At 40.1% G+C, this 24,529-nt stretch overlaps 1 protein-coding gene across 2 annotated transcripts in view; it reads right to left on the bottom strand.

The window, feature by feature from the left end:
* SEC24D (SEC24 homolog D, COPII coat complex component) overlaps nucleotides 1-24,529 on the bottom strand; it is a gene marked incomplete at its 5' end in the record, with an annotated part of 122,125 nt that overhangs the window by 67,257 nt on the left and 30,339 nt on the right. For both annotated transcript variants that reach the window (XM_079697737.1, XM_079697738.1), the window contains 2 exons: nucleotides 5,939-6,066; nucleotides 16,040-16,151. In XM_079697737.1, coding sequence (XP_079553863.1) covers nucleotides 5,939-6,066; nucleotides 16,040-16,151 — 240 coding nt within the window. The remainder of the gene's footprint in view (nucleotides 1-5,938; nucleotides 6,067-16,039; nucleotides 16,152-24,529) is intronic.

Below are 24,529 nucleotides of genomic sequence, written 5' to 3'. Positions count from 1 at the left end.
AACAAAAACATCCCAAAGTTAGCAGAAGGAAAGAAATCATAAAAATCAGATCAGAAATAAATGAAAAAGAAATGAAGGAAACGAGAGCAAAGATCAATAAAACTAAAAGATGGTTCTTTGAGAAGATAAACAAAATTGATAAACCATTAGCCAGACTCATCAAGAAAAAAAGGGAGAAGACTCAAATCAATAGAATTAGAAATGAAAAAGGAGAAGTAACAACTGACACTGCAGAAATACAAAAGATCATGAGAGATTACTGCAAGCAACTCTATGCCAATAAAATGGACAACCTGGAAGAAATGGACAAATTCTTAGAAATGCACAACCTGCCAAGACTGAATCAGGAAGAAATAGAAAATATGAACAGACCAATCACAAGCACTGAAATTGAAACTGTGATAAAAAATCTTCCAACAAACAAAAGCCCAGGACCAGATGGCTTCACAGGCGAATTCTATCAAGCATTTAGAGAAGAGCTAACACCTATCCTTCTCAAACTCTTCCAAAATATAGCAGAGGGAGGAACACTCCCAAACTCATTCTACGAGGCCACCATCACCTTGATACCAAAACCAGACAAGGATGTCACAAAGAAAGAAAACAACAGGCCAATATCACTGATGAACATAGATGCAAAAATCCTCAACAAAATACTAGCAAACAGAATCCAACAGCACATTAAAAGGATCATACACCATGATCAAGTGGGGTTTATTCCAGGAATGCAAGGATTCTTCAATATACGCAAATCAATCAACGTGATACACCATATTAACAAATTGAAGGAGAAAAACCATAGGATCATCGCAATAGATGCAGAGAAAGCTTTCGACAAAATTCAACACCCATTTATGATAAAAACCCTGCAGAAAGTAGGCATAGAGGGAACTTTCCTCAACATAATAAAGGGCATATATGACAAACCCACAGCCAGCATCGTCCTCAATGGTGAAAAACTGAAACCATTTCCACTAAGATCAGGAACAAGACAAGGTTGCCCACTCTGACCACTCTTATTCAACATAGTTTTGGAAGTTTTAGCCACAGCAATCAGAGAAGAAAAGGAAATAAAAGGAATCCAAATGGGAAAAGAAGAAGTAAAGCTGTCACTGTTTGCAGATGACATGATACTATACATAGAGAATCCTAAAGATGCTACCAGAAAACTACTAGAGCTAATCAATGAATTTGGTCAAGTTGCAGGATACAAAATTAATGCACAGAAATCTCTGGCATTCCTATATACTAATGATGAAAAATCTGAAAGTGAAATCAAGGAAACACTCCCATTTACCATTGCAACAAAAAGAATAAAATATCTAGGAATAAACCTACCTAAGGAGACAAAAGACCTGTATGCAGAAAATTATAAGACACTGATGAAAGAAATTAAAGATGATACAAATAGATGGAGAGATGTACCATGTTCTTGGATTGGAAGAATCAACATTGTGAAAATGACTCTACTACCCAAAGGAATCTACAGATTCAATGCAATCCCTATCAAACTACCACTGGCATTTTTCACAGAACTAGAACAAAAAATTTCACAATTTGTATGGAAACACAAAAGACCCCGAATAGCCAAAGCAATCTTGAGAACGAAAAATGGAGCTGGAGGAATCAGGCTCCCTGACTTCAGACTATACTACAAAGCTACAGTAATCAAGACAGTATGGTACTGGCACAAAAACAGAAAGATAGATCAATGGAACAGGATAGAAAGCCCAGAGATAAACCCACGCACATATGGTCACCTTATCTTTGATAAAGGAGGCAGGAATGTGCAGTGGAGAAAGGACAGTCTCTTCAATAAGTGGTGCTGGGAAAACTGGACAGGGACATGTAAAAGTATGAGATTAGATCACTCCCTAACACCATCCACAAAAATAAGCTCAAAATGGATTAAAGACCTAAATGTAAGGCCAGACACTATCAAACTCTTAGGGGAAAACATAGGCAGAACACTCTATGACATAAATCACAGCAAGATCCTTTTTGACCCACCTCCTAGAGAAATGGAAATAAAGACAAAAATAAACAAATGGGACCTAATGAAACTTAAAAGCTTTTGCACAGCAAAGGAAACCATAAACAAGACCAAAAGACAACCCTCAGAATGGGAGAAAATATTTGCAAATGAAGCAACTGACAAAGGATTAATCTCCAAAATTTATAAGCAGCTCATGCAACTCAATAACAAAAAAACAAATAACCCAATCAAAAAATGGGCAGAAGAGTTAAATAGGCATTTCTCCAAAGAAGATATACAGACTGCCAACAAACACATGAAAGAATGCTCAACATCATTAATCATTAGAGAAATGCAAATCAAAACTACAATGAGATATCATCTCACACCAGTCAGAATGGCCATCATCAAAAAATCTAGAAACAATAAATGCTGGAGAGGGTGTGGAAAAAAGGGAACACTCTTGCACTGCTGGTGGGAATGTGAATTGGTACAGCCACTATGGAGAACAGTATGGAGGTTCCTTAAAAAACTACAAATAGAACTACCATATGACCCAGCTATCCCACTACTGGGCATATACCCTGAGAAAACCATAATTCAAAAAGAGACATGTACCAAAATGTTCATAGTAGCCCTATTTACAATAGCCCGGAGATGGAAACAACCTAAGTGTCCATCATCGGATAAATAGGTAAAGAAGATGTGGCACATATATACAATGGAATATTACTCAGCCATAAAAAGAATGAAATTGAGCTATTTGTAATGAGGTGGATGGACCTAGAGTCTGTCATACAGAGTGAAGTAAGTCAGAAAGAGAAAGACAAATACTGTATGCTGACACACATATATGGAATTTAAGAAAAAAAAATGTCATGAAGAACATAGGGGTAAGACAGGAATAAAGACACAGACCTACTAGAGAATGGACTTGAGGATATGGGGAGGGGGAAGGGTAAGCTGTGACAAAGTGAAAGAGCGGCATGGACATATATACACTACCAAACGTAAGGTAGATTGCTAGTGGGAAGCAGCCGCATAGCACAGGGAGATCAGCTTGGTGCTTTGTGACTGCATGGAGGGGTGGGATAGGGAGGGTGGGAGGGAGACGCAAAAGGGAGTGGATATGGGAACAGATGTATATGTATAACTGATTAAATTTGTGATAAAGCAAAAAATAAAAAATAAAAAAAAATAAAAAAAATTAAAAAAAAAGAAGAAGATAAAAGTAACCGATTCATTAAAAAGCAAAAAACACGACATATTGTTATGGATACATGCATATGAAGTCAATATATAAAATCCACATGTAGGAAGGATTACACATCAAATTCATTAGTGTTTGTGTCTGGAGTGGGAGGGAAGAGAAGAATAGCCTGATTAGAGGAGACATCCTATGTAGCTATGAAGTTTTAATTCTCAGAAAATGATCTTAAGCAAATATGACAAAATATTAATATTTGTTAATGATGGTGCTATGTACGTGGGTGTTATACTATTCATTAGTACTTTTAATTTTGTTCAAAGGATCAAGATTAAAAAAAAAATCTCTCATGGATACTACTACACAGCCATCAGAACTGCCAAAATTAAAAAGACAATACCAAAGGTTGGAGAGAATGTAGAGCAACTGGAACTCAGATACCATGTTGACAGGACTGTAAAATCATATAACCACTTTGGAAAATGATCTGGCAGTTTCTTATAAAACTAAATAAACATGTACCCCATTAGTCAGCAATCTACTCACAGGTATTAATCCAGGAGAAATGAATACATATCCACAGAAAGACTTGTACTAGAATATTTATAGAAGCTGCTTTATTCACAAAAGCCAAAAAGCAGAAATAGCCCGGCAGTTCATCAGTAAAAGAGTAGATAAGCAAACTGGTATATCCACACAATGAAATACTGTTCAGCAATAAAAAAGGAACAAACCACTGAAACTGGCAACAACGTGATGGCTCCTTAAAACATGATGCTGGGTGAGAGAAACTTACACAAAAGAATGTGTACTCTGTAAGTCTATTTATATGAAGACCTAGAACAGGCAAAACAAATCTGTGGGAAAAAAAAAATCAGAACAATGGTTGTCAGAGAAGGGAGGTTATGAGAAGGTCTGGGAGGCTGACTGAGGAGGGGCATGAGATAACTTTCTAGGGTGACAGTAATGTGCCATATCTTGACAGGGGTTTGGATTACACAGGTGTACGCATTTGTCAAAATTCAGTAAAATGTTTAAGATATGTGCATTTTATTGTAAATGAATTTTGTTGCAAAAGGAAAAGTAATATATAACCAAATATAAAACCCTGGCTAATGATATGCATGCTGTAGTATTTAGGGGGAAGTACACTTATAACTGCAATTCATTTTGAAATGCATAAAAAAGATGGATTGATGGACAGATGGGTCAGTGTGTGATAAAACAAGTGTAGTTAAATGTTAATGGTAGAATCTAGGTGGCAGGTATATAGGTGTTCACTGTAAAATTCTTTTAAATTTTCTGTATGTTCAAACATTTTCATAATAAAATGTTGAAAAATATCTGGTTAAAATAGCTAGTTAGTATTCAAAACACATATATCTTATTTAGCATGGATCTCTTTGTCATTATATATTGGTCCACTTTATTAAGTATAGAGATTTTAAAGAGAAGCTTATGAGCATTACATTAAATTTCTGGGACCATCATAGAAGACACCATGCCTAAAATAAGGAAATATTGAATGTACTTCTTGATTTACAACTATGAGACCACACTGCATGTAAGACTGGATTTTAGGAATAGCCCAGTCTGTCTTCTATGCCCAGCTCTAACCCAGTTCACTATACTCTCAAAAAGAAGAGATAGCAGCATTCTGATACACTTATAAAACGAGTAAGTGGACATCTCAAAGGGGATGAACGCCACTGCCATGTGGACACTGTCTCTCTACTCTTTCTTCCCTCCCTGAGGGGACACAAAGCAAGCCCCCTCCCCATCCCAGGCCACTTTACCCCCCATCCCGGCTGGCGTGACTGGCCCAAGAAAGGGTACAAATCTATTCTCTCTTAGAGATGCTCTACCTCTTGCTCAGGTGCTTCTAGGTGTGTGTTAGATCACCGACCTCAAAGGATCACTAAAGCCAAGCTGAGGTTTAAATTGGGAAGAGAATCTGAGGCTTCGGCCTTTTAGTGAGCGAAAGGAATCAAGAATTCAGTTCAGCCTAGCTTACTGGACCACTGTAAGGAAATTCCAGCCAGAAGTAAGGCTTTTCTTCACCTCCCATCTGACCAGCTCTGCTATAGTACCTTGTGTCTGTCTCCGTGTGCATGTGGGTATCCACCACTCAGGGGCATCAAAAGGAGGAATGGCAGCTGCATAGAGTAGATGTCCTGATCATAATATCCACTAACGGCATCCTAATATCAGAAATCTTAAATGTACACCACTTCTTGTCTTTTTTCCCCATTAACTATAAACTGGGTACATCTTCCCCAGTTGAAAGATACAGATTTATCTACCTCATGCTTTCTAATCATGCTGACTTTAAATAGGAGTTTATGAGCATCTTGGTCCAGTGATCATTAAAGCAGATGTAGTAGTAACACCAAGGACCTTAGGCTCTATTATCTTCCTTTACCTGAGCACCTAGATATTGGGGCCCTGAACTAGGGCATAAGGGCCTCACATAAGGTTTGGTTATTTGTCACTGTGTGACAGTCCATATTTCCCATATATGTGCATTGTTACACTAAGCCAAAAAGTGACCTAGCCCATCAGTGTTTGGAATACAGGATGCCAAAAACATGGTTTGTCAGATTTTTGTTTTCTTATTGAATTGAATGACTGCATGTTTTTCACATTATATATACTCCAGCTTTCTGTTTACAATACAGAATAATGCATAGGGAAATAATGATGAAAGAAGAATTCTGGAATTGATAAATTACTGAATTTTTTTTTTTATCACTTACCTCGTTTGAGGGAATCGTGGCAAAGGGTTTGATGATGGCAGCTAATGGAATCTGAGCTTGCTTGGCCATATCTGACGTGCATGGGAAACAGTATGTTGTGCAACGGATGAATCGAGGACTCGCATTGCCTGAAATATTCAAGGATGCATACTTAAAATCTGCTTAGAAAAAAAATCTGCCCTATAATATTTAAATATTTATAAAGGTTCCTCTAGGACTTCCCTGGTGGCACAGTGGTTAAGAATGCCAATGCAGGGGACACAGGTCCGAGCCCTGGTTTGGGAAGATCCCACATGCCGCGGAGCGACTACACCTGTGTGCCACAACTACTGAGCCTGCGCTCTATAGCCTGTGAGCCACAACTACTGAGCACATGTGCCACAACTACTGAAGCCCACGTGCCTAGAGCCTCTGCTCCATGACAAGAGAAGCCACCACAATGAGAAATGCACAGCGCAATGAAGAGTAGCCCCCGCTCGCCACAACTAGAGAAAGCCCATGTGCAGCAATGAAGACCCAAAGCAGCCATAAATAAATAAATAAATAAAATTTATTAAAAAAAATAAAGTTACTTCTAGACAATGCATTGTCTTCTTTGTAAAACTTCTTCATGATTTCTACAAAAAAGGTAGTATTGTCTAACTTTACAATCCACAGTCTAAGCACACTGTAGTTTCTTGTAAAATAAAACACTCTGCATTCTACTGCAAAAATATAAAAGAGATTGTAAACTTATTATTATTTTCCAGAAGCCGGGTATTAATATAGCCGCTCAGAGACTTGAGAGGTGTTTAGATTCAATGGGAGAAATAAAGCAAAGGTACAAAACATAAGAATAAAATTTCTTCTTCATCCTCTTCTATCAATACATCTGCTATGGGAAAGGTAAGTATTTGTATGCCATTTCACATCAGCAAGTTATACTTTGTCATATATGATTCCATTTGACTATGAGTTTTTTTTTTCTAAACTTGAAATTCAATTTAGAAATGAAAATTCTAAATAATAGAAATATTATTTTTTTAAACACCCTAATCTATTTAAAAAACACATTAGGTTTCCTGACCAAATATTTTTTTCAAGGCATACATGAGAATTAAAACTCTATCCATGACATGGAGAATATTTTTAAATCACCAGAATAACTTATCTAAAATAAATTTTGAATTAAATTATAATATATTTTGGCAAAAGAACATCAGTTATTTACTGAGTGTCTACTAAGCTTTAGACTAGGTGCTTCCTTGCAGAGCTTATGTTCTTGCAGAGGACATAGACAATAAGTATTAAACTCAATAAATGAGTAAATTATATAGAACCTTAGAAGATGATAAATGCTATGAAAAAAGCATTTCTGGTTAAGGGGTGCCATAGTGGAAGGCAGACTGCAATTTTAAATAGTTACAGAGTTGGTCTTCATCACAAGGCAACATTTGAGCAAAGACTCCAAGGTGGTAAGGGATTTATCTGGCAGGTATCTGGGGCAAGGGCGTGCCTGGCCTGGTAGAGGAATGTCAGGAGCCTGACAGTGGGGTAAGTGGGGCACAGCAGCTTCTGAAGAGTTCAGAGAAGTCACATAAGCCAGATTAGCTAGATGCTTGATACCATTTTTAAATCCTCTGGCTTGTACTCCGAATGAAATGCGGAGACACTGCCAAGCTTTGAGCAGAAAAGTGTTGTGATTGGACTTAGGTTGACTCTACCTGTGGTTTTCAGGATGGACTGTAATAGGGAGGAGAACCAGGAAGACCAGTTTGGAGGCTGTGCAGTAACAAGGTGAGAAACAGGGTGGCGGCAGGAACCAGCCTGATAGCAGCAGATTCTGGACATATTTTGAAGGTACAGTGGCTTACTTGTTGATGGGCATGATGTATGAGGTGTGAAGATGGGGGGTACGACAGAAGGACAGGTTTAGGGATGACTCCAAAATTTTTGGCCTGAGGAATCAGAAGCATGAAGTTGCCACCAACAGAAAAGAGAAAGGCTGCAGGAAGGGAACGGGTTTTTTGTTTTATTTTTTTAAACAGATGTGTGGGTGGAGATCAGGAATCTGGGTTTGGACATGTCCATTTGGGAAATCTATTAAGCAATCAAACAGTGATGCTGAGTAAACAATTAGATACATGAGTCTTGGTGTTGGGCTGAAAGCTGAGCTGGAGATACACATTTGGGAGTTCTTAGCATATAGATGGTATTTGAAACCACAAAACTAGATTAAAACCACCCAGGGAATCACGGTGGCCAGAGAAGAGAAGACGACCGAGGACTGAGCCCTTGGTCCTCTTAACATAAAGAAGCCAGAGGAAAAGGAGAAATCAGCTAAAGACTGAGAAGGGAAAAAACAAGGGAGTCTGGGTGTCTTGGAGGTGAAGTGAAGAAAGTACATCAAGGAAAAGGCAGGAGCATCTGTGCCAGGTGGTGCCCCCAGATCAACATGACCACTGGATTTATCAACGTGGAGGGTGGTGGAGACCCGGAAGAGAGAATTTTGGTGGAATGGGGGAGTGAGGAGTGGGGGTGAAGTAGGGGGGCTGCCTAGAGTGAGTTTAGGAGAGAAAGGCAGGCGAGGAATTGGCAATAGTCCTTTCAAGTTTTATTGTGGAGGGGAGCAAAGAAAAGAGGGGTAGCTGGTAAAAGAAGTGGATCAAGAGAACATTTTAATTTTTTTAAGATAGGAGGTTTTTTAAAAGATGGGAATACTTGTGTAAAAGGAGAAATATTGATGACATAAGAATAAAGAAGGGAAACTTATGGTAGCAATACACTTCAGTAGTGCACAGCAGGAGAGGCTGGCTTACAACTAGAGCACATTTATGGCCAAATCAGGAAGGCAGAGCCTGAGGACACATTACAACAGGGGGTTGATGCGATGGTGAGAATTCTCTTCTGATTGTGCCCTTTTCTCAGAAAGGAGGAAGTAAGAGCAGCTGAAAGAAAGGATGGGAGGTTACCGGTTTCAGAAGGGATTGTGAAACAGTTACTAAGGAGACTGGAAAAGTGAAAGGACTTGGGAAGGACAATGTGCTGGGAAGTTCATGGTTCTGAGTTTAAACAGACCCTGCAGTGTGGTTGTGAGCCTTTCTCTGGCCATGTTTCACTGCACAGGTGGGTCCAGAATGAGGGGAAGGCTGGACCTAAGAAAGCTGAGTTTCTTTTCATCTTCAATCTATTACTGCCACATTTTACATTTTGGGGGGACCAGCTAGAAATATGGATATTTACATAAAATATTCTGATTTTTATATAATGGCAACTAATTCAAATAGAAACAAATTATTCTGTATGATTAATTAACATGACTGTAGGCTGAATCCAGTTCGGGGGCTCTGCTGCAGAGGGTCTGAGAAAAGGGAGAAACGTGGTACTAACAAAAAGGATAATAATAATAACGATAATTGCCAGTGGGTTAGGCATTATTCTAAGGCTGTTATGTGTAAATTCACTTTCACCTCACAGTCGCCTATGAGATTGATACTCTGTGACCCGATTTTACAGAGGAGAAAACTGAGACACTGCGAGGTTAAGGGACTTACCCTAATCAAAGGGTTAGTAAATGGCAAAAGTGGTATTAGAACCTATCACAATTCTCTACAACATCCCAGATAAGCTGGGTCCAGGTCTTGAATCCTGGATGAGGAGTTAAGACCAATCTTGTTTGCCCAGGGGCAATGAGGGGACATTTTTTAGCAATATGATCAAATAAATACCTGAAGAAAATTAATCTATTCAGAATGTACTGGATAGCTTCTGGGAGCAGGAAAAAAGATCAGAGACAGGTAGATGGGTCCACTGCTGTAAGAATCCAGGTGAATACTAACACAGAGTAAAACAAGAGTTTTGGCCAACCCAATATTAGGTAGTAAATGTAAATATGCTTGAACCCCTATTATTGCATATTTCATATAACTTAGATAAAATCTTCCTCATTATCATCATCACGCAAAGTTACACATAGTGGGAAATAAGAATTTTTGAATGTTTTAAAGTATATTTTTTCATTGTACTCAATTTTCACTACTCAACATTTCCAATAATATATTGAAATTGAATATTTGTTATCTTTAAAACACTTATCTTTTACAGTGAAATATGCATATGAATGAGCTTGTGAAGGTGACTAAACAAACTTGTTACAAGAAGATAATGCACACAAAGAATAAAATTTTTAAAAAGCAATGAAGAATTTTTTAAGCCAGTATACAGAAGTGGGGCATGAAAGGTAAGGTTACAGTAGATAATTTAGCAACCTTGGTAATTAAGAGCCAAAATTCCTAATATGCTTAATAAAGAAACTTATGGGATAATCTGACTAAAAACATTCAATAAGTTATTCATTCAACAAATATTTATGAAGCCAATCCCCATGCTAGAAGCTTAGAGATAGGACAGAATGAAGCTTCTGGCTTCAAGGTCTGGTAGAAGAGAATAATAATAAAACAGATAATTACAACATGGCTGGTAAGTATCACAGAAGAGCAAATCGATTATGAAGTGGCCCAAGGGAGGCAATGAGTCTGCCACGGAGATCAGAGGTGACTACACAAAGGATGCCGTGCTTGAACAGGGTCTTGTAGGATGGGCAGAAGCACAGAAGCAAAGGACAAGTTGAGTCTTAAATTAGATCCTGCAGCCAAAGGCAAAGGAGTAATATTCTTGAAGTAGGTGTTTCTCTTCACTGGCTTTGCCACTAAGCAGCTGTGTGGCCCTGGGCGAATCACTTAACCTCTCTGGGCCTTAGTGCCCTCACGTCTGTAAAGTGAGAGAGCACACTAAACAAAGTCCAAGGTTCCTTCTGTTTCTATACTTTATTTATATCTGTGAATTTCTGTGTGTGTCTGAGATCCTTGGGCTACATCCTAAAAAGTCTACTAATGCCCAGAAATAAACCCACGCACCTATGGTCAATTAATCTACGACAAAGGAGGCAAGAATATACACTGGAGAAAAAACAGTCTCTTCAATAAGCGGTGCTGGGAAACCTGGACAGCTACATGTAAAAGAATGAAATTAGAACATTCACTAACACCATACACAAAAATAAACTCAAAATGGGTTAAAGACCTAAATGTAAGACCGAATACTATAAATCTCCTAGAGGAAAACAGAGGCAGAACCCTCTTTGACATAAATTGCAGCAATATCTTTTTCAATCCGTCTCCTAGAGTAATGGAAATAAAAACAAAAATAAACAAATGGGAGCCAATTGAACTTAAAAGCTTTTGCACAGCAAAGGAAACCATCAACAAGATGAAAAGACAATCTATAGAATGGGAGAAAATATATTTGCAAATGATGTGACCAACAAGGGATTAATCTCCAAAATATACAAACAGCTCATGCAGTTCAATATCAAAAACAAGCAAACAAACAACCCAATCAAAAAAATGGGCAGAAGATCTCAATGGAGATTTCTCCAAAGACCTACAGATAGCCAAAAGGTACATGAAAAGATGCTTAACATCCCTAGTTATTAGAGAAATGCAAATCAAAACTACAATGAGGTATCATCTCACATCAGTCAGAATGGCCATCATCAAAAAGTCTACAAATAATAAATGCTGGAGAGGGTGTGGAGAGAAGGGAAACCCTCCTACACTGTTGGTGGGAATGTAAATTGGTGCAGCCACTATGGAGAACAGTATGCAGGTTCCTCAAAAAACTAAAAATAGAGCTACCATATGATCCTGCAATTCCACTCCTGGGGATATATCCAGAGAAAACCATAATTTGAAAAGATACGTGCACCCCAGTGTTCACTGCAGCACTATTTACAATAGCCAAGACATGGAAGCAACCTAAATGTCCATCGACAGATGAATAGGTAAAGATGTGCTGTATTTATACAATGGAATATTACTCAGTCATAAAAAAGAATGAAATAATGCCATTTGCAGCAACATGGATGGACCTAGAGATTATCATACTAAGTGAAGTAAACCAGACAAAGACAAATATCATGTGATATATGATATCACTTACATGTGGAATCTAAAAAAAAAAAAAAAGACAGAAATGAACTTATTTCCAAAACAGAAAGAGACTTACACAGACATAGAAAAGAAGCTTATGGTTACCAAAGGGGAAAGGAGGGTGGGGGAGGGATAAATTAGGAGGTTGGGACTAACATATATGCACTACTGTGTATAAAATAGATAATCAGCAAGGACCTACTGCATAGCACAGGGAACTCCACTCAATATTTTGTAATAACCTATAAAGGAAAAGAATCTGAAAAAGAATCTATATAAAACTGAATCATTCTGCTGTACAGTTGAAACTAACATGATACTGTAAATCAACTATACTTCAATTAAAAAAAAGCCTACTAATAAGTATTAGCAAATAACCCAGGCTAGAGGAAGGGGCTTTACAGCAAATGGGATGTGACTGGGCCAACTTCAGGGCTCCCTCCATGCCAGGCAGCTCTTTCTTTTTGCCAAGGGTGGGGCTGCAGGCTACGGAGAGATGATAATGATCTGGACCCTGCCATCCTAGTCTTTCCTTCTCTTTCTGCTTCTTCCTCATACTCTTTCCCTACATGTACCATATGACCCAGCAGTTCCACTCCTAGGTATACACCCAAGAGAACTGAAAGCAGGAACTCAAAGAGATACCTGTATACCAATGTTCATAGCTATGGCTATTCACTGTAGTCAAAAGATGGAAACAACCTAAATGTCCTTCAAAAGATAAATGAAGGGCTTCCCTGGTGGCACAGTGGTTGGGAGTCCGCCTGCCGATGCAGGGGACACGGGTTCGTGTCCCAGTCCGGGAAGATCCCACATGCCGCAGAGCGGCTGGGCCTGTGAGCCATGGTCGCTGAGCCTGCACGTCCAGAGCCTGTGCTCCGCAACGGGAGAGGCCACAACAGAGAGGCCCGCATATCGCAAAAAGAAAAAAAGAAAAAAAAAGATAAATGGATAAACAAAATGCAGCATATACATAAAAGTGAATATCATTCAACCCTAAAAAGGAATGAAATTCTGATACATGCTACAACATGGACGAACTTCGAAAATATTATGCTAAGTGAAATAAGCCAGACACAGAAGGACAAATATTGTATGAATCCACTTATGTGAGGCACCTAGACCAGGCCAATTCATAGAGGCAGAAAGTAGAATACGAGATACCAGGGGCTGGCGGAGTGGAGGAGTGGGCAGTGATTGTTTATTGGGTACTGAGTGTCAGTGCAGGTTGATGAAAACGTTCTGGAAATGGATAATCACGATGGTGCACAACACTGTGAATGTAATTAATGTCACTGAATTGTACACTTACAAATTATTAACACAGCAGGCTTCCCTGGTGGCGCAGTGGTTGAGAATCTGCCTGCCAATGCAGGGGACACGGGTTCGAGCCCTGGCCTGGGAAGATCCCATATGCAGCGGAGCAACTAAGCCTGTGCGCCACAATTACTGAGCCTGTGCGTCTGGAGCCTGTACTCTGCAATAAGAGAGGCCACGATAGTGAGAGGCCCGCACACCGCAATGAAGAGTGGCCCCCGCTTGCCGCAACTAGAGAAAGCCCTCGCACAGAAACGAAGACCCAACACAGCCATAAATAAATAAATTAATTAGTTTAAAAAATTATTAACACAGCAAATTTTATTTTGTGTATTTAACCACAATAATAAAATCACCTCTACGTTCAAAAATAAAACAAAAAACAAAAAACTCTGCACACGGTGCTCCTTAACAAGTACACTCTCTCCCACTGCCAAACCTTAGCACATCCACTCCGCGGCCGGGCAACCTTTTCCTCTCCCGACGTCTCCACCTTTGTTCTGGTTTACACCTGCTCACTTGAGACTCAGCTTAGTTGTCCCCACTCTAGCAGGACAGGCTGGGTTAGTTACCTGACATTTAAGTTCCCACAGCAATATTCCTTTTATCCTGCTATTATAACAGTTTAATTAATACTAAGTTATCTCTTTTTCCCTGCCAGATTGTACACCCATTTAAGGATAGAACTGTGGCTTTTATTTCTGAATAGAGGCAGCAGGTGAGTGGTTAAGAGCATGGGCTCTAGCATCAGAATGCTGGGGTTCAAATTCTAGTTTTGCTTCCCATTAGCTGCGTATCTTGCATAAGCTACCTAAGCATTCTGCGCCTCCGTTTCCCATTCTGTAAAATGAGAATGATATTTATGCTTATCTCATTAAGTTATACAGGGGATTAAGTGAATTAACCCACATAAAGTGTTTAGAAGACCATCTTAATGCATAGCAAGCACTTAATAAATATTAACTACATTGGTAACAGGTGCTGAATAAATATTTGCTGAATAAGTGAATGAATGAATGAACAAGTACGATCCTGCTCCTAAGTAGCTCATAGTCTCATGAGAAAGACAGACCCAAAGCACAGTAAAATTTAATGGAATAAGAGCTATGAAAGAAGTGAATACAAAGCACTGTGGGGGAAGAAACTGTAGGAGATTTCGAAGAAAAAATTAAATTGAGTTTAGAAGAACTAAGAATTTCCCAACTAGAAAGGTAAGACTTATATATACCAAATACAGTTATTCAATAGATATCTGTTGGGCAACCATTATATTCTAGATACCAGGTGAATTTCTAGGGGTACAACAGTGAACAAAAAACAGTCCCCAGTCTGTTGCAGAGAAAATAGTACAAAGTGAGAATCAGAGACAGGAGGGGAAGGGGATGAGTTTGGTATGGCTGAGGCGGATGCAGAGGAAGAAACAGATGAGAGATGAGGCTGCTAAGGAATATTCTTTAGGTGTGTAAAGTGCCTCAAACTAAAATATTAAATAAATAAATAAATATTAAAAGCATGAATGTAACACTTACTATTAGGTTGAAATGAAATTGCCATTTTTGTAGGTCAACAATAATAGAAAAAAAATCAGCAATTTCATAGAGCCCAACCTATTATATACCAGGTCCTAAGTGCTTAACAAATGTGAATTCATTTGACAAGTTTGGATGGATTCTGTAAGTAGTCAGGAACAAATTATTTTTAGAATAGGAAATGAAGTAATCTGAAGTGTGTTTTAATATTAATACCTATAACAGTAACATCACCTGTGATTTACATCACCCCTTCTACACGTCAAGCCCCTATATACATATAAACATACATACGTGTGCACACATGCATACATGAGTCATCTCTAACCCGTACATTGCCCCTGCAGGGCAGGTCTTAGTCCTAACATCTTACAGAGGGCGACACTAAGGTTCAGAGAGGTGGGATAAGCAGAGCTCAGGACACTAAGGAAGAGACCCTGGATTTGCGTGCAGGCGTGTGAGGCTCCCAGTCGGAGCTCTTTCTGCCTTACCGTGCTGCCTGCCCTATGAGGACAGTGCCGAAGGCAGCACAGAGGATGGACTGAAGAGAGTGGAGCCCCATTGGGAAACTGGTGGCTTGACAACTTTGAGATGAGACAACACGATTGTCTGTATACCAATGTTATATTTCCAGGATTGAGTATATGACCCATTAAAAGGGTTTATTCAGAATCTGAGACGGCCACATCTCATCAGGCTATATTTTAACTTGCCATAAATAACAGAATAATATATTCCCAGAAAGATCAAACCTGCATGAGGCTTGGCAGATATATAAACTGATAGCAGACATGGGACAGAGTCAGTAGAGACAGAGCTCAGCCTCTCCTCATCCCAGTTTAAAAGTAGAAAACCAGAACCCCAAATGTTAAAGGACTTGCTGAAAAAAATGTCATTGGGACTAGAACCAGTTCTGCTGACTCAAGTATTCAATCCCCTACTGCTCTGCTCATGTCATCCTGCCAGGTTTCCACTGTAGTAAATAAATTAAACCAAAGTAGGGCATGAACAATTTTAAACGCATAAATTAAAATTTAAAATTTTCTTAAATTGATACATTGCACTGTATCTCACCAGAAACTCTAGATTTTTACAAGCAGAGAATACAGTAGAAGTCAGACGACAGTACCTTCTCTTTACTTGATTAATGGCAAATTAGTTCCTGTTAACCAGCTATAAAGGGGTTGCCCATCAGAGACAGCATTATTGAAGGGTATCAATGTATTTGCTTAAAAAATGTGAGAAATACTAAGACCTCAGTCAAAACTGAAACTGAAAAGAAGTACCTTGGTCTTGTATCACACAATCTGTAGTGACCAGGGGAGGGATCTGGCCTCTGGTGTTGGTGGTATAAACCTGTCCCCCTCTGGTGGCTCTGTCATTCTCGATCACCTGGATCTGATAAACAAGAGATCAAGAGCAAGTTAAAGTAAGTTAAGACTTCCCAACCTTCCCCTCACACTATTCACACACACACACACAAAGGCATTTTCTAAATCCTTTCAGCTCATTTCAGATCAAACTCTCGTTGAGAACCCACCATGTCTTCAGTCCCACTTTTGCTTACTTGCACAACTTTATGCCAGTAGCTTCCAAATTCTATTCTGTAATGCTCTTGAGATCTGACCTGATCTTTTGGAGAACTCTATTTTTATTCAATTTGTTTCTTGGGCCCATAGATAAGAGTTTTTTGGGAAAAGATTCTCATAGGATAAGAAATTGAAAATACCTTTTTTTTTTTAAAAGAAAATACTTTTTGAAGTTAAAGAAAACTCTAAAAGGCTAAAAATAAATTCAGAAGAAATGATTTAAAATATATAAGCTGAAGAAGACTTAACTTTTCTCCTCAAATCCCTCTTGATCTTCAATTTGCCTTTCAAGTTTTCTCCACCACACCCCTGCTCCTTGAGACTTAAGAAACAAACAATATCGTGTTCCCATATGATTTTTGCCTATCATATAGAAACGAGAACAAAAGTCCCTAATTTTTTTTTTTTTTTTTGGCTGTGCCACACCGCACATGGGATCTTAGTTCCCCAACCAGGGATTGAACCCGCGCCCCCTGCATTGGAAGCTCAGTCTTAACCACTGGACCTCAAGGGAAGTCCCCTTAAGTTTTGTCCTTTAATTTGGAAACATCTTATATTTCTCTACTGAAACATTTATTGATGAAGACTATAGAGACAAAACATTGTCTTTCTGTTGTAACTGTCTAGGGATTAAAATAATGAGCAAAATCTAGTTGCATGGAGTTAAGAAGGAATTCTAATAATAAAAGGATCTTTCTCTTCCTCTTTATCTTTTCCCTGTCCTCACTTCTTTCTTTATAGGATAAAAGTGACAAGAGATAAGGGGGTAAAAAAAAAAAGAAAAGAAAAGGAGGCAGTAAAAAGAGGGGAAAAGAGGGGAGAAATGAGATGAGTGCCCAGACTGCAACATGTAGCATTGGAGGATATGAAGTTTCTGCGGTCCTAAAGAAACTATTAATGTGAGGGGAGATCAAGATGGCAGAGTAGAAGGATGTGGAGCTCACCTCCTCCCACAAACACATCAAAGATACATCTACATGTGGAAGAATTCTCAGAGAATACCAACTGAAAGCTGGCACAAGATCAAAGCTGCAAGAAGGATCCCCATGTAACCAGGTAGTACAAAAGGGAAAAAACAAAAAACAAAAAGGAAGGAGGAATCGGGATGAGACCTGTGCCCCTGGGAGGGAGCTGTGAAGGAGGAAAGGTTCTCTCATCCTGGGAACCTCCTTCCCCTGCTGGGAGGTCTGCTGGGACAGAGAGGGAGTTGGAGAGGCCTGGACTTTGCTCGGGAGGAGTGTGTAGGTTCTGGCTTGCTGGTAGGCAGCATAGAGAGGGACCAGCTCTGAGGGCTGCCATGCTGTCCCACTTCCTAGCCCGAAACATGTGCCTCCTGGTGTTCACAGTGGCTGGGTCTTGAAACATAAGCTTCAGTGGACAGGCCCAGGGAGGGGACTCAGTTTGGCTGCACAGAGGCAGCCCGAGGGGCCTGGAGTGTGGTCGGGGGCGCCACTGTTGGTGTGCGCAAGATGGAGCACAGGTCCACCACACAAGCCCCATTATCAGCATGCTCGAGGCAGGTCATGCCTCTGGTGGCAGTGGGCTTTGGCAGCAGGCACACACCAGAGGTGGGGCTGACATCCCAGTCAATTATCAGTGCTCCCACAGTGGGGGAAGGTCCAGGGGGCACACCAGCAGTGGTGGACTTTGTGGGCAAGCACACCAGGTGGTGGGTGGTGTCACAGAATCCTCACAGAATTGCATGTCTGCAGCGGAAAGCCCCTGGGGAGGAATATACAGCGCCTCCTTTCCCAGCGGGAGCACTCCAGTCCCACCTATCTCGCATCACAGCTTAGAACTAGATCTAGGGGCTACTACTACAACAACTTGGGAGCTGACCCTGCCCATGACAGGGCTGTGACAACCACATAGCAAAGAGGAGGCCCCACCCAACATCCAGTGCAGGCTCTGGTCACCACAACACCGAACACACCCCATATCAAGGGGACAACAGCCAGCACACCCTGAGGAAAGACGTGGCAGACATCCATACTAAAAACAGCCCTTATATCAAAAATACTGGACTCACACAGCCTACACAAGGACACTCGCACATAAAAAAAGCCCTTCAAGACCACAGTAGATAACTGTTTCTCCTAAATTCATAGAGTCAGAGAAATTTAAGTAAAATGAAAAAGCAGAGGAACTACTCCCAATTAAAAGAACTGGAGAAACCCCCTGAAAGAATAAACAATGAAAAAGACAACTCCAGTCTACCAGATCCCGAGTTCAAAAATGAGGTAATAAAAATGCTGAAGGAATTAAGAAAATTTATCTATAGAAATGCAGGTCACTGTAACAAGGAACTAGAAACTATAAAGAGGAACCAATCAAAATTAGACAACTCAATTGCCAAGATAAACACCAAGCTAAAGGCAATGAACAGCAGACCAAATAATGCAGAAGAACAAATAAGTGATCTGGAAGGTAAATAATAGAAATCACCCAATCAGAACAGCAGACAGGAAGACAAATGTAAAAAAAAAAAAAAAGAAAAAAAAAAGAAAAAATTAAAGGAACATACAAGATCTACTGGATAATACAAAGCATGCCAACATACATACAATAGGGGTTCCAGAAGGAGAAGAGAGAGAAAAGAGGATCAAAAATGTATTTGAAGAATTTATGGCTGAAAACTTCCCAAACCTAAGAAGGAAACAGATATCCTGGTACAGGAAGTACAGAGGGTCCCAAACAAGATGAACTTAAATGGACCCACAATGAGACATAACATAATTAAAATAGCAAAAGTTAAAGATAAAGAGAGGATTCTAAAGGCAGTAAGAGAAAAACAAAGAGTCAGTACAAGGGAACCCCCATAAGGTTATCAGCTGATTTGTCTGCAGAAATGTTGCAGGCCAGAAGGGAGTAGCATTATACATTCAAAGTCCTGAAAGGGAAAAACCTGCAACCTAGGATGCTCTACACAGGAAGATTATCCTTTAGAATAGAAGGAGAAACTGAGAATTTCTCAGACAAGCAAAAACTAAAAGAAGATAGCAATACTAAACCTAACCTAAAAGAAATATTGAAGGATCTTCTCTAAGCAGAAAATAAGCAAGAATCTATAGGAAAGGGAAAAACACAATAGGAGAGGCAAATATATAAAAAGATTGAAGATCACTTAAATAAGCCAGTAAGAAAATTTTTATAAAAGCGTTATAACTATAATGAACAGCAAAAAAATAAATAAACATGAAGATGTAAAATAGGACATCAAAATCACGAAATGTGGGGGAGGGGCATAAAAAATGTAGATATTTTAGAATGTATTTGAACTTATATGACTATGAGTCTAAAGAAGGTAGAAATAGTTATGGGTTAACATACTTGAAAACCAGGGTAACCACAAATCAAAAACATATAATAGATTCACAAAAAACAAAAAGAAATTTAAACATAATACAAAAGAAAACCATCAAATCACAAAAGAAAAACAAAAAGAAGAAAGGAACAAAGAACTACACAATAAACTGCAAAACAAGGTTTAAAATGGCAATAAGTACATGCTTATCAATAATTACTTTAAATGTCAATGGACTAAATGCTCTGATCGGAGGTGGGTGAAGATGGCGGAAGAGTAAGACGCGGAGATCACCTTCCTCCCCACAGATACATCAGAAATTCATCTACACGTGGAACAACTCCTACAGAACACCTACTGAACGCTGACAGAAGACCTCAGACCCCCAAAAAGGCAAGAAACTCCCCACATACCTGGGTAGGGCAAAAGAAAAAAGAATAAACAGAGACAAAAGGATATGGACGGGACCTGCACCAGTGGGAGGGAGCCGTGAAGGAGGAAAGATTTCCACACACTAGGAAGCCCCTTCGCGGGCGGAGACTGTGGGTGGCGGAGGGGGAAAGCTTCGGAGCAACGGTGCGGAGGGCAAAGCGGAGAGATTCCCGCACAGAGGATCGGTGCCCTCAGGCACTCACCAGCCCGAGAGGCTTGTCTGCTCGGCCGCCGGGGCGGGCGGGGGCTGGGAGCTGAGGCTCAGGTATCGGGTTTCAGTCGAGCGCAGGGAGAGGACTGGGGCTGGCGGCAGGAAGAGAGCCTGAAGGGGTTAGTGCACCACGGCTAGCCTGGAGGGAGTCCAGGAAAAAGACTGGAGCTGCCGAAGAGGCAAGAGACTTTTTCTTCCCTCTTTGTTTCCTGGTGCGCGAGGAGAGGGGATTAAGAGCGCTGCTTAAAGGAGCTCCAGAGAGGGGCACGAGCCGCGGCTAAAGGTGCGGACCCCGGAGACGGGCGTGGGACGCTGGGGCTGCTGCTGCCGCCGCCAGGAGGCCTGTGTGCGAGCGCAAGTCACTGTCCACGCCCCCCTTCCGGGAAGCCTGTGCAGCCCGCCACTGCCGGGATCCCGGGATCCAGCGACAGCTTCCCCGGGAAAGTGCACGGAGCGCCTCGGGCTGGTGCAACGTCACGTCGGCCGCTGCCGCCGCAGGCTCACCCCGCACTGCGTGCCCCTCCCTCCCCCACGGCCTGAGTGAGCCAGAGTCCCCGAATCAGCGGCTCCTTTAAACCCGTCCTGTCTGAGCGAAGAACAGACGCCCTCCGGCGACCCACACGCAGAGGCGGGGCCAAATACAAAGCTGAGACCCTGGAGCTGTGAAAACAAAGAAGAGACAGGGAAATCTCTCTGTGCAGCCTCAGAAGCAGAGGATTAAAGCTCCAAAATCAACTTGATGTACCCTGCATCTGTGGAATACATGAATAGACAACGAATCATCCCAAATTGAGGAGGCGGACTTTGAGGACAAGATTTAAGATTTTTTTCCCCTTTTCCTCTTTTTACAACGAATTATCCCAAATTGAGGAGGTGGACTTTGAGAGCAAGATTTACGATTTTTTCTCCCTGTTCTCTTTTTGTGAATGTGTATGTGTATGCTTCTGTGTGAGATTTTCTCTGTATAGCTTTGCTTCCACCATTTGGCCCAGGGTTCTATCCGTCCGTTTTTTTTTTTAATTAATTACTTTTTTATTTTAATAACACTACTATATTTTATCATACTTTATTCTATTTTACTTTATCTTCTCTCTTTTTTCCTACCTTCCCTTCCTCCCTCCCTCCCTCCGCCCCTCCTTTCTTTCTTTCTTTCTTTCTTTCCTTCCTTCCTCCCTCCTGTCTTTCTTTCTTTCTTTCCTTACTCACTCCCTCCCTTCTTTCTTCCTTTCTCCCTTTTTCTTACCTTCCTCCCTCCCTCCCTCCTTTCTTTCTTTCTTTCTTCCTTCCTTTCTTTCCTTCTTTCTTTCTTTCTTTCTCCTACTAATTCTTTCTTTCTACTTTTTCTCCCTTTATTCTGAGCCGGGTGGATGAAAGGCTCTTGGTGCTGCAGCCAGGAGTCAGTGCTGTGCCTCTGAGGTGGGAGAGCCAACTTCAGGACACGGGTCCACAAGAGACCTCCCAGCTCCACATAATATCAAGCGGCGAAAATCTCCCAGAGATCTCCATCTCAACACCAGCACCCAGCTTCACTCAACAACCAGCAAGCTACAGTGCTGGTCACCCTATGCCAAACAACTAGCAAGACAGGAACACAACCCCACCCATTAGCAGAGAGGCTGCCTAAAAACATAATAAGGCCACAGGCACCCCAAAACACACCAACAAACGTGGACGGGTCCACCAGAAAGACAAGATCGAGCCTCAACCACCAGAACACAGGCACTAGTCCCCCCCACCAGGAAGCCTACACAACCTACTGAAACAACCTTAGCCGCTGGGGACAGACACCAAAAACAACGGGAACTACGAATCTGCAGACTGCAAAAAGGAGACCCCAAACACAGTAAGATAAGCAAAATGAGAAGACAGAAAAACACACAGCAGGTGAAGGAGCAAGATAAAAACCTACCAGACCTAACAAATGAAGAAGTAATAGGCGGTCTACCTGAAAAAGAATTCAAAATAAAGATAGTAAAGATGATCCAAGATTCTATTTCCAAGATCCAAAATCTTGGATATAGAATAGACAAAATGCAAGAAACAGTTAACAAGGACCTAGAAGAACTAAAGATGAATCAAGCATCGATTATAAACACAATAGATGAAATGAAAAATACTCTAGATGGGATCAATAGCAGAATAACTGAGGCAGAAGAACGGATAAGTGAGGTGGAAGATAAAATAGTGGAAGTAACTGCTGCAGCGCAGAATAAAGAAAAAAGAAATAAAAGAACAGAGGACAGTCTCAGAGACCTCTGGGACAACATTAAATGCACCAACATTCGAATTATAGGAGTTCCAGAAGAAGAAGAGAAAAAGAAAGGGACTGAGAAAATATTTGAAGAGATTATAGTTGAAAACTTCCCTAATATGGGAAAGGAAATAGTTAATCAAGTCCAGGAGGCACAGAGAGTCCCATACAGAATAAATCCAAGGAGAAATACGCCAAGACACATATTAATCAAACTGTCAAAAATTAAACACAAAGAAATCATATTAAAAGCAGCAAGAGAAAAACAACAAATAACACACAAGGGAATCCCCATCAGGTTAACAGCTGATCTCTCAGCAGAAACTCTACAAGCCAGAAGGGAGTGGCAGGACATAATTAAAGTGATGAAGGAGAAAAACCTGCAACCAAGATTACTCTACCCAGCAAGGATCTCATTCAGATTTGATGGAGAAATTAAAACCTTTACAGAGAAGCAAAAGCTGAGAGAGTTCAGCACCACCAAACCAGCTTTACAACAAATGCTAAAGGAACTTCTCTAGGCAAGAAACACAACAGAAGGAAAAGACCTACAATAACGAACCCAAAACAATTAAGGAAATGGGAATAGGAACATACATATCAATAATTACCTTAAATGTAAATGGACTAAATGCTCCCACCAAAAGACACAGATTGGCTGAATGGATACAAAAACAAGACCCATATATATGCTGTCTACAAGAGACCCACTTCAGACCTAGAGACACATGCAGATTGAAAGTAAGGGGATGGAAAAAGATATTCCATGCAAATGGAAATCAAAAGAAAGCTGGAGTAGCAATTCTCATATCACACAAAATAGACTTTAAAATAAAGACTATTAGAAGAGACAAAGAAGGACACTACATAATGATCAAGGGATCGATCCAAGAAGAAGATATAACAATTGTAAATATTTATGCACCAAACATAGGAGCACCTCAATACATAAGGCAAATACTAACAGCCATAAAAGGGGAAATCGACAGTAACACACTCATAGTAGGGGACTTTAACATCCCACTTTCGCCAATGGACAGATCATCCAAAATGAAAATAAATAAGGAAACACAAGCTTTAAATGATACATTAAACAAGATGGACTTAATTGATATTTATAGGATATTCCATCCAAAAACAACACAATACACATTTTTCTCAAGGGCTCATGGAACATTCTCCAGGATAGATCATATCTTGGGTCACAAATCAAGCCTTGGTAAATTTAAGAAAATTGAAATTGTATCAAGTATCTTTTCCGACCACAATGCTATGAGACTAGACATCAATTACAGGAAAAGATCTGTAAAAAATACAAACACATGGAGGCTACACAATACACTACTTAATAACGAAGTGATCACTGAAGAAATCAAAGAGGAAATTAAAAAATACCTAGAAACAAATGACAATGGAGACACGACGACCCAAAACCTATGGGACGCAGCAAAAGCAGTTCGAAGTGGGGAGTTTATAGCAATACAATCCCACCTTAAGAAACAGGAAACATCTCGAGTAAACAACCTGACCCTGCACCTAAAGCAATTAGAGAAAGAAGAACAAAAAAACCCCAAAGTTAGCAGAAGGAAAGAAATCATAAAAATCAGATCAGAAATAAATGAAAAAGAAATGAAGGAAACAATAGCAAAGATCAATAAAACTAAAAGCTGGTTCTTTGAGAAGATAAACAAAATTGATAAACCATTAGCCAGACTCATCAAGAAAAAAAGGGAGAAGACTCAAATCAATAGAATTAGAAATGAAAAAGGAGAAGTAACAACTGACACTGCAGAAATACAAAAGATCATGAGAGATTACTACAAGCAACTCTATGCCAATAAAATGGACAACCTGGAAGAAACGGACAAATTCTTAGAAATGCACAACCTGCCAAGACTGAATCAGGAAGAAATAGAAAATATGAATAGACCAATCACAAGCACTGAAATTGAAACTGTGATTAAAAATCTTCCAACAAACAAAAGCCCA

The sequence above is a fragment of the Hyperoodon ampullatus genome (genome assembly GCF_949752795.1).
Source record: "Hyperoodon ampullatus genome assembly, chromosome: 1".
Lineage (NCBI taxonomy): Eukaryota > Metazoa > Chordata > Mammalia > Artiodactyla > Ziphiidae > Hyperoodon > Hyperoodon ampullatus.
The sequence above is the reverse complement of the archived record's forward strand: the minus strand, read 5'-3'. Positions and strand labels throughout refer to the sequence as shown.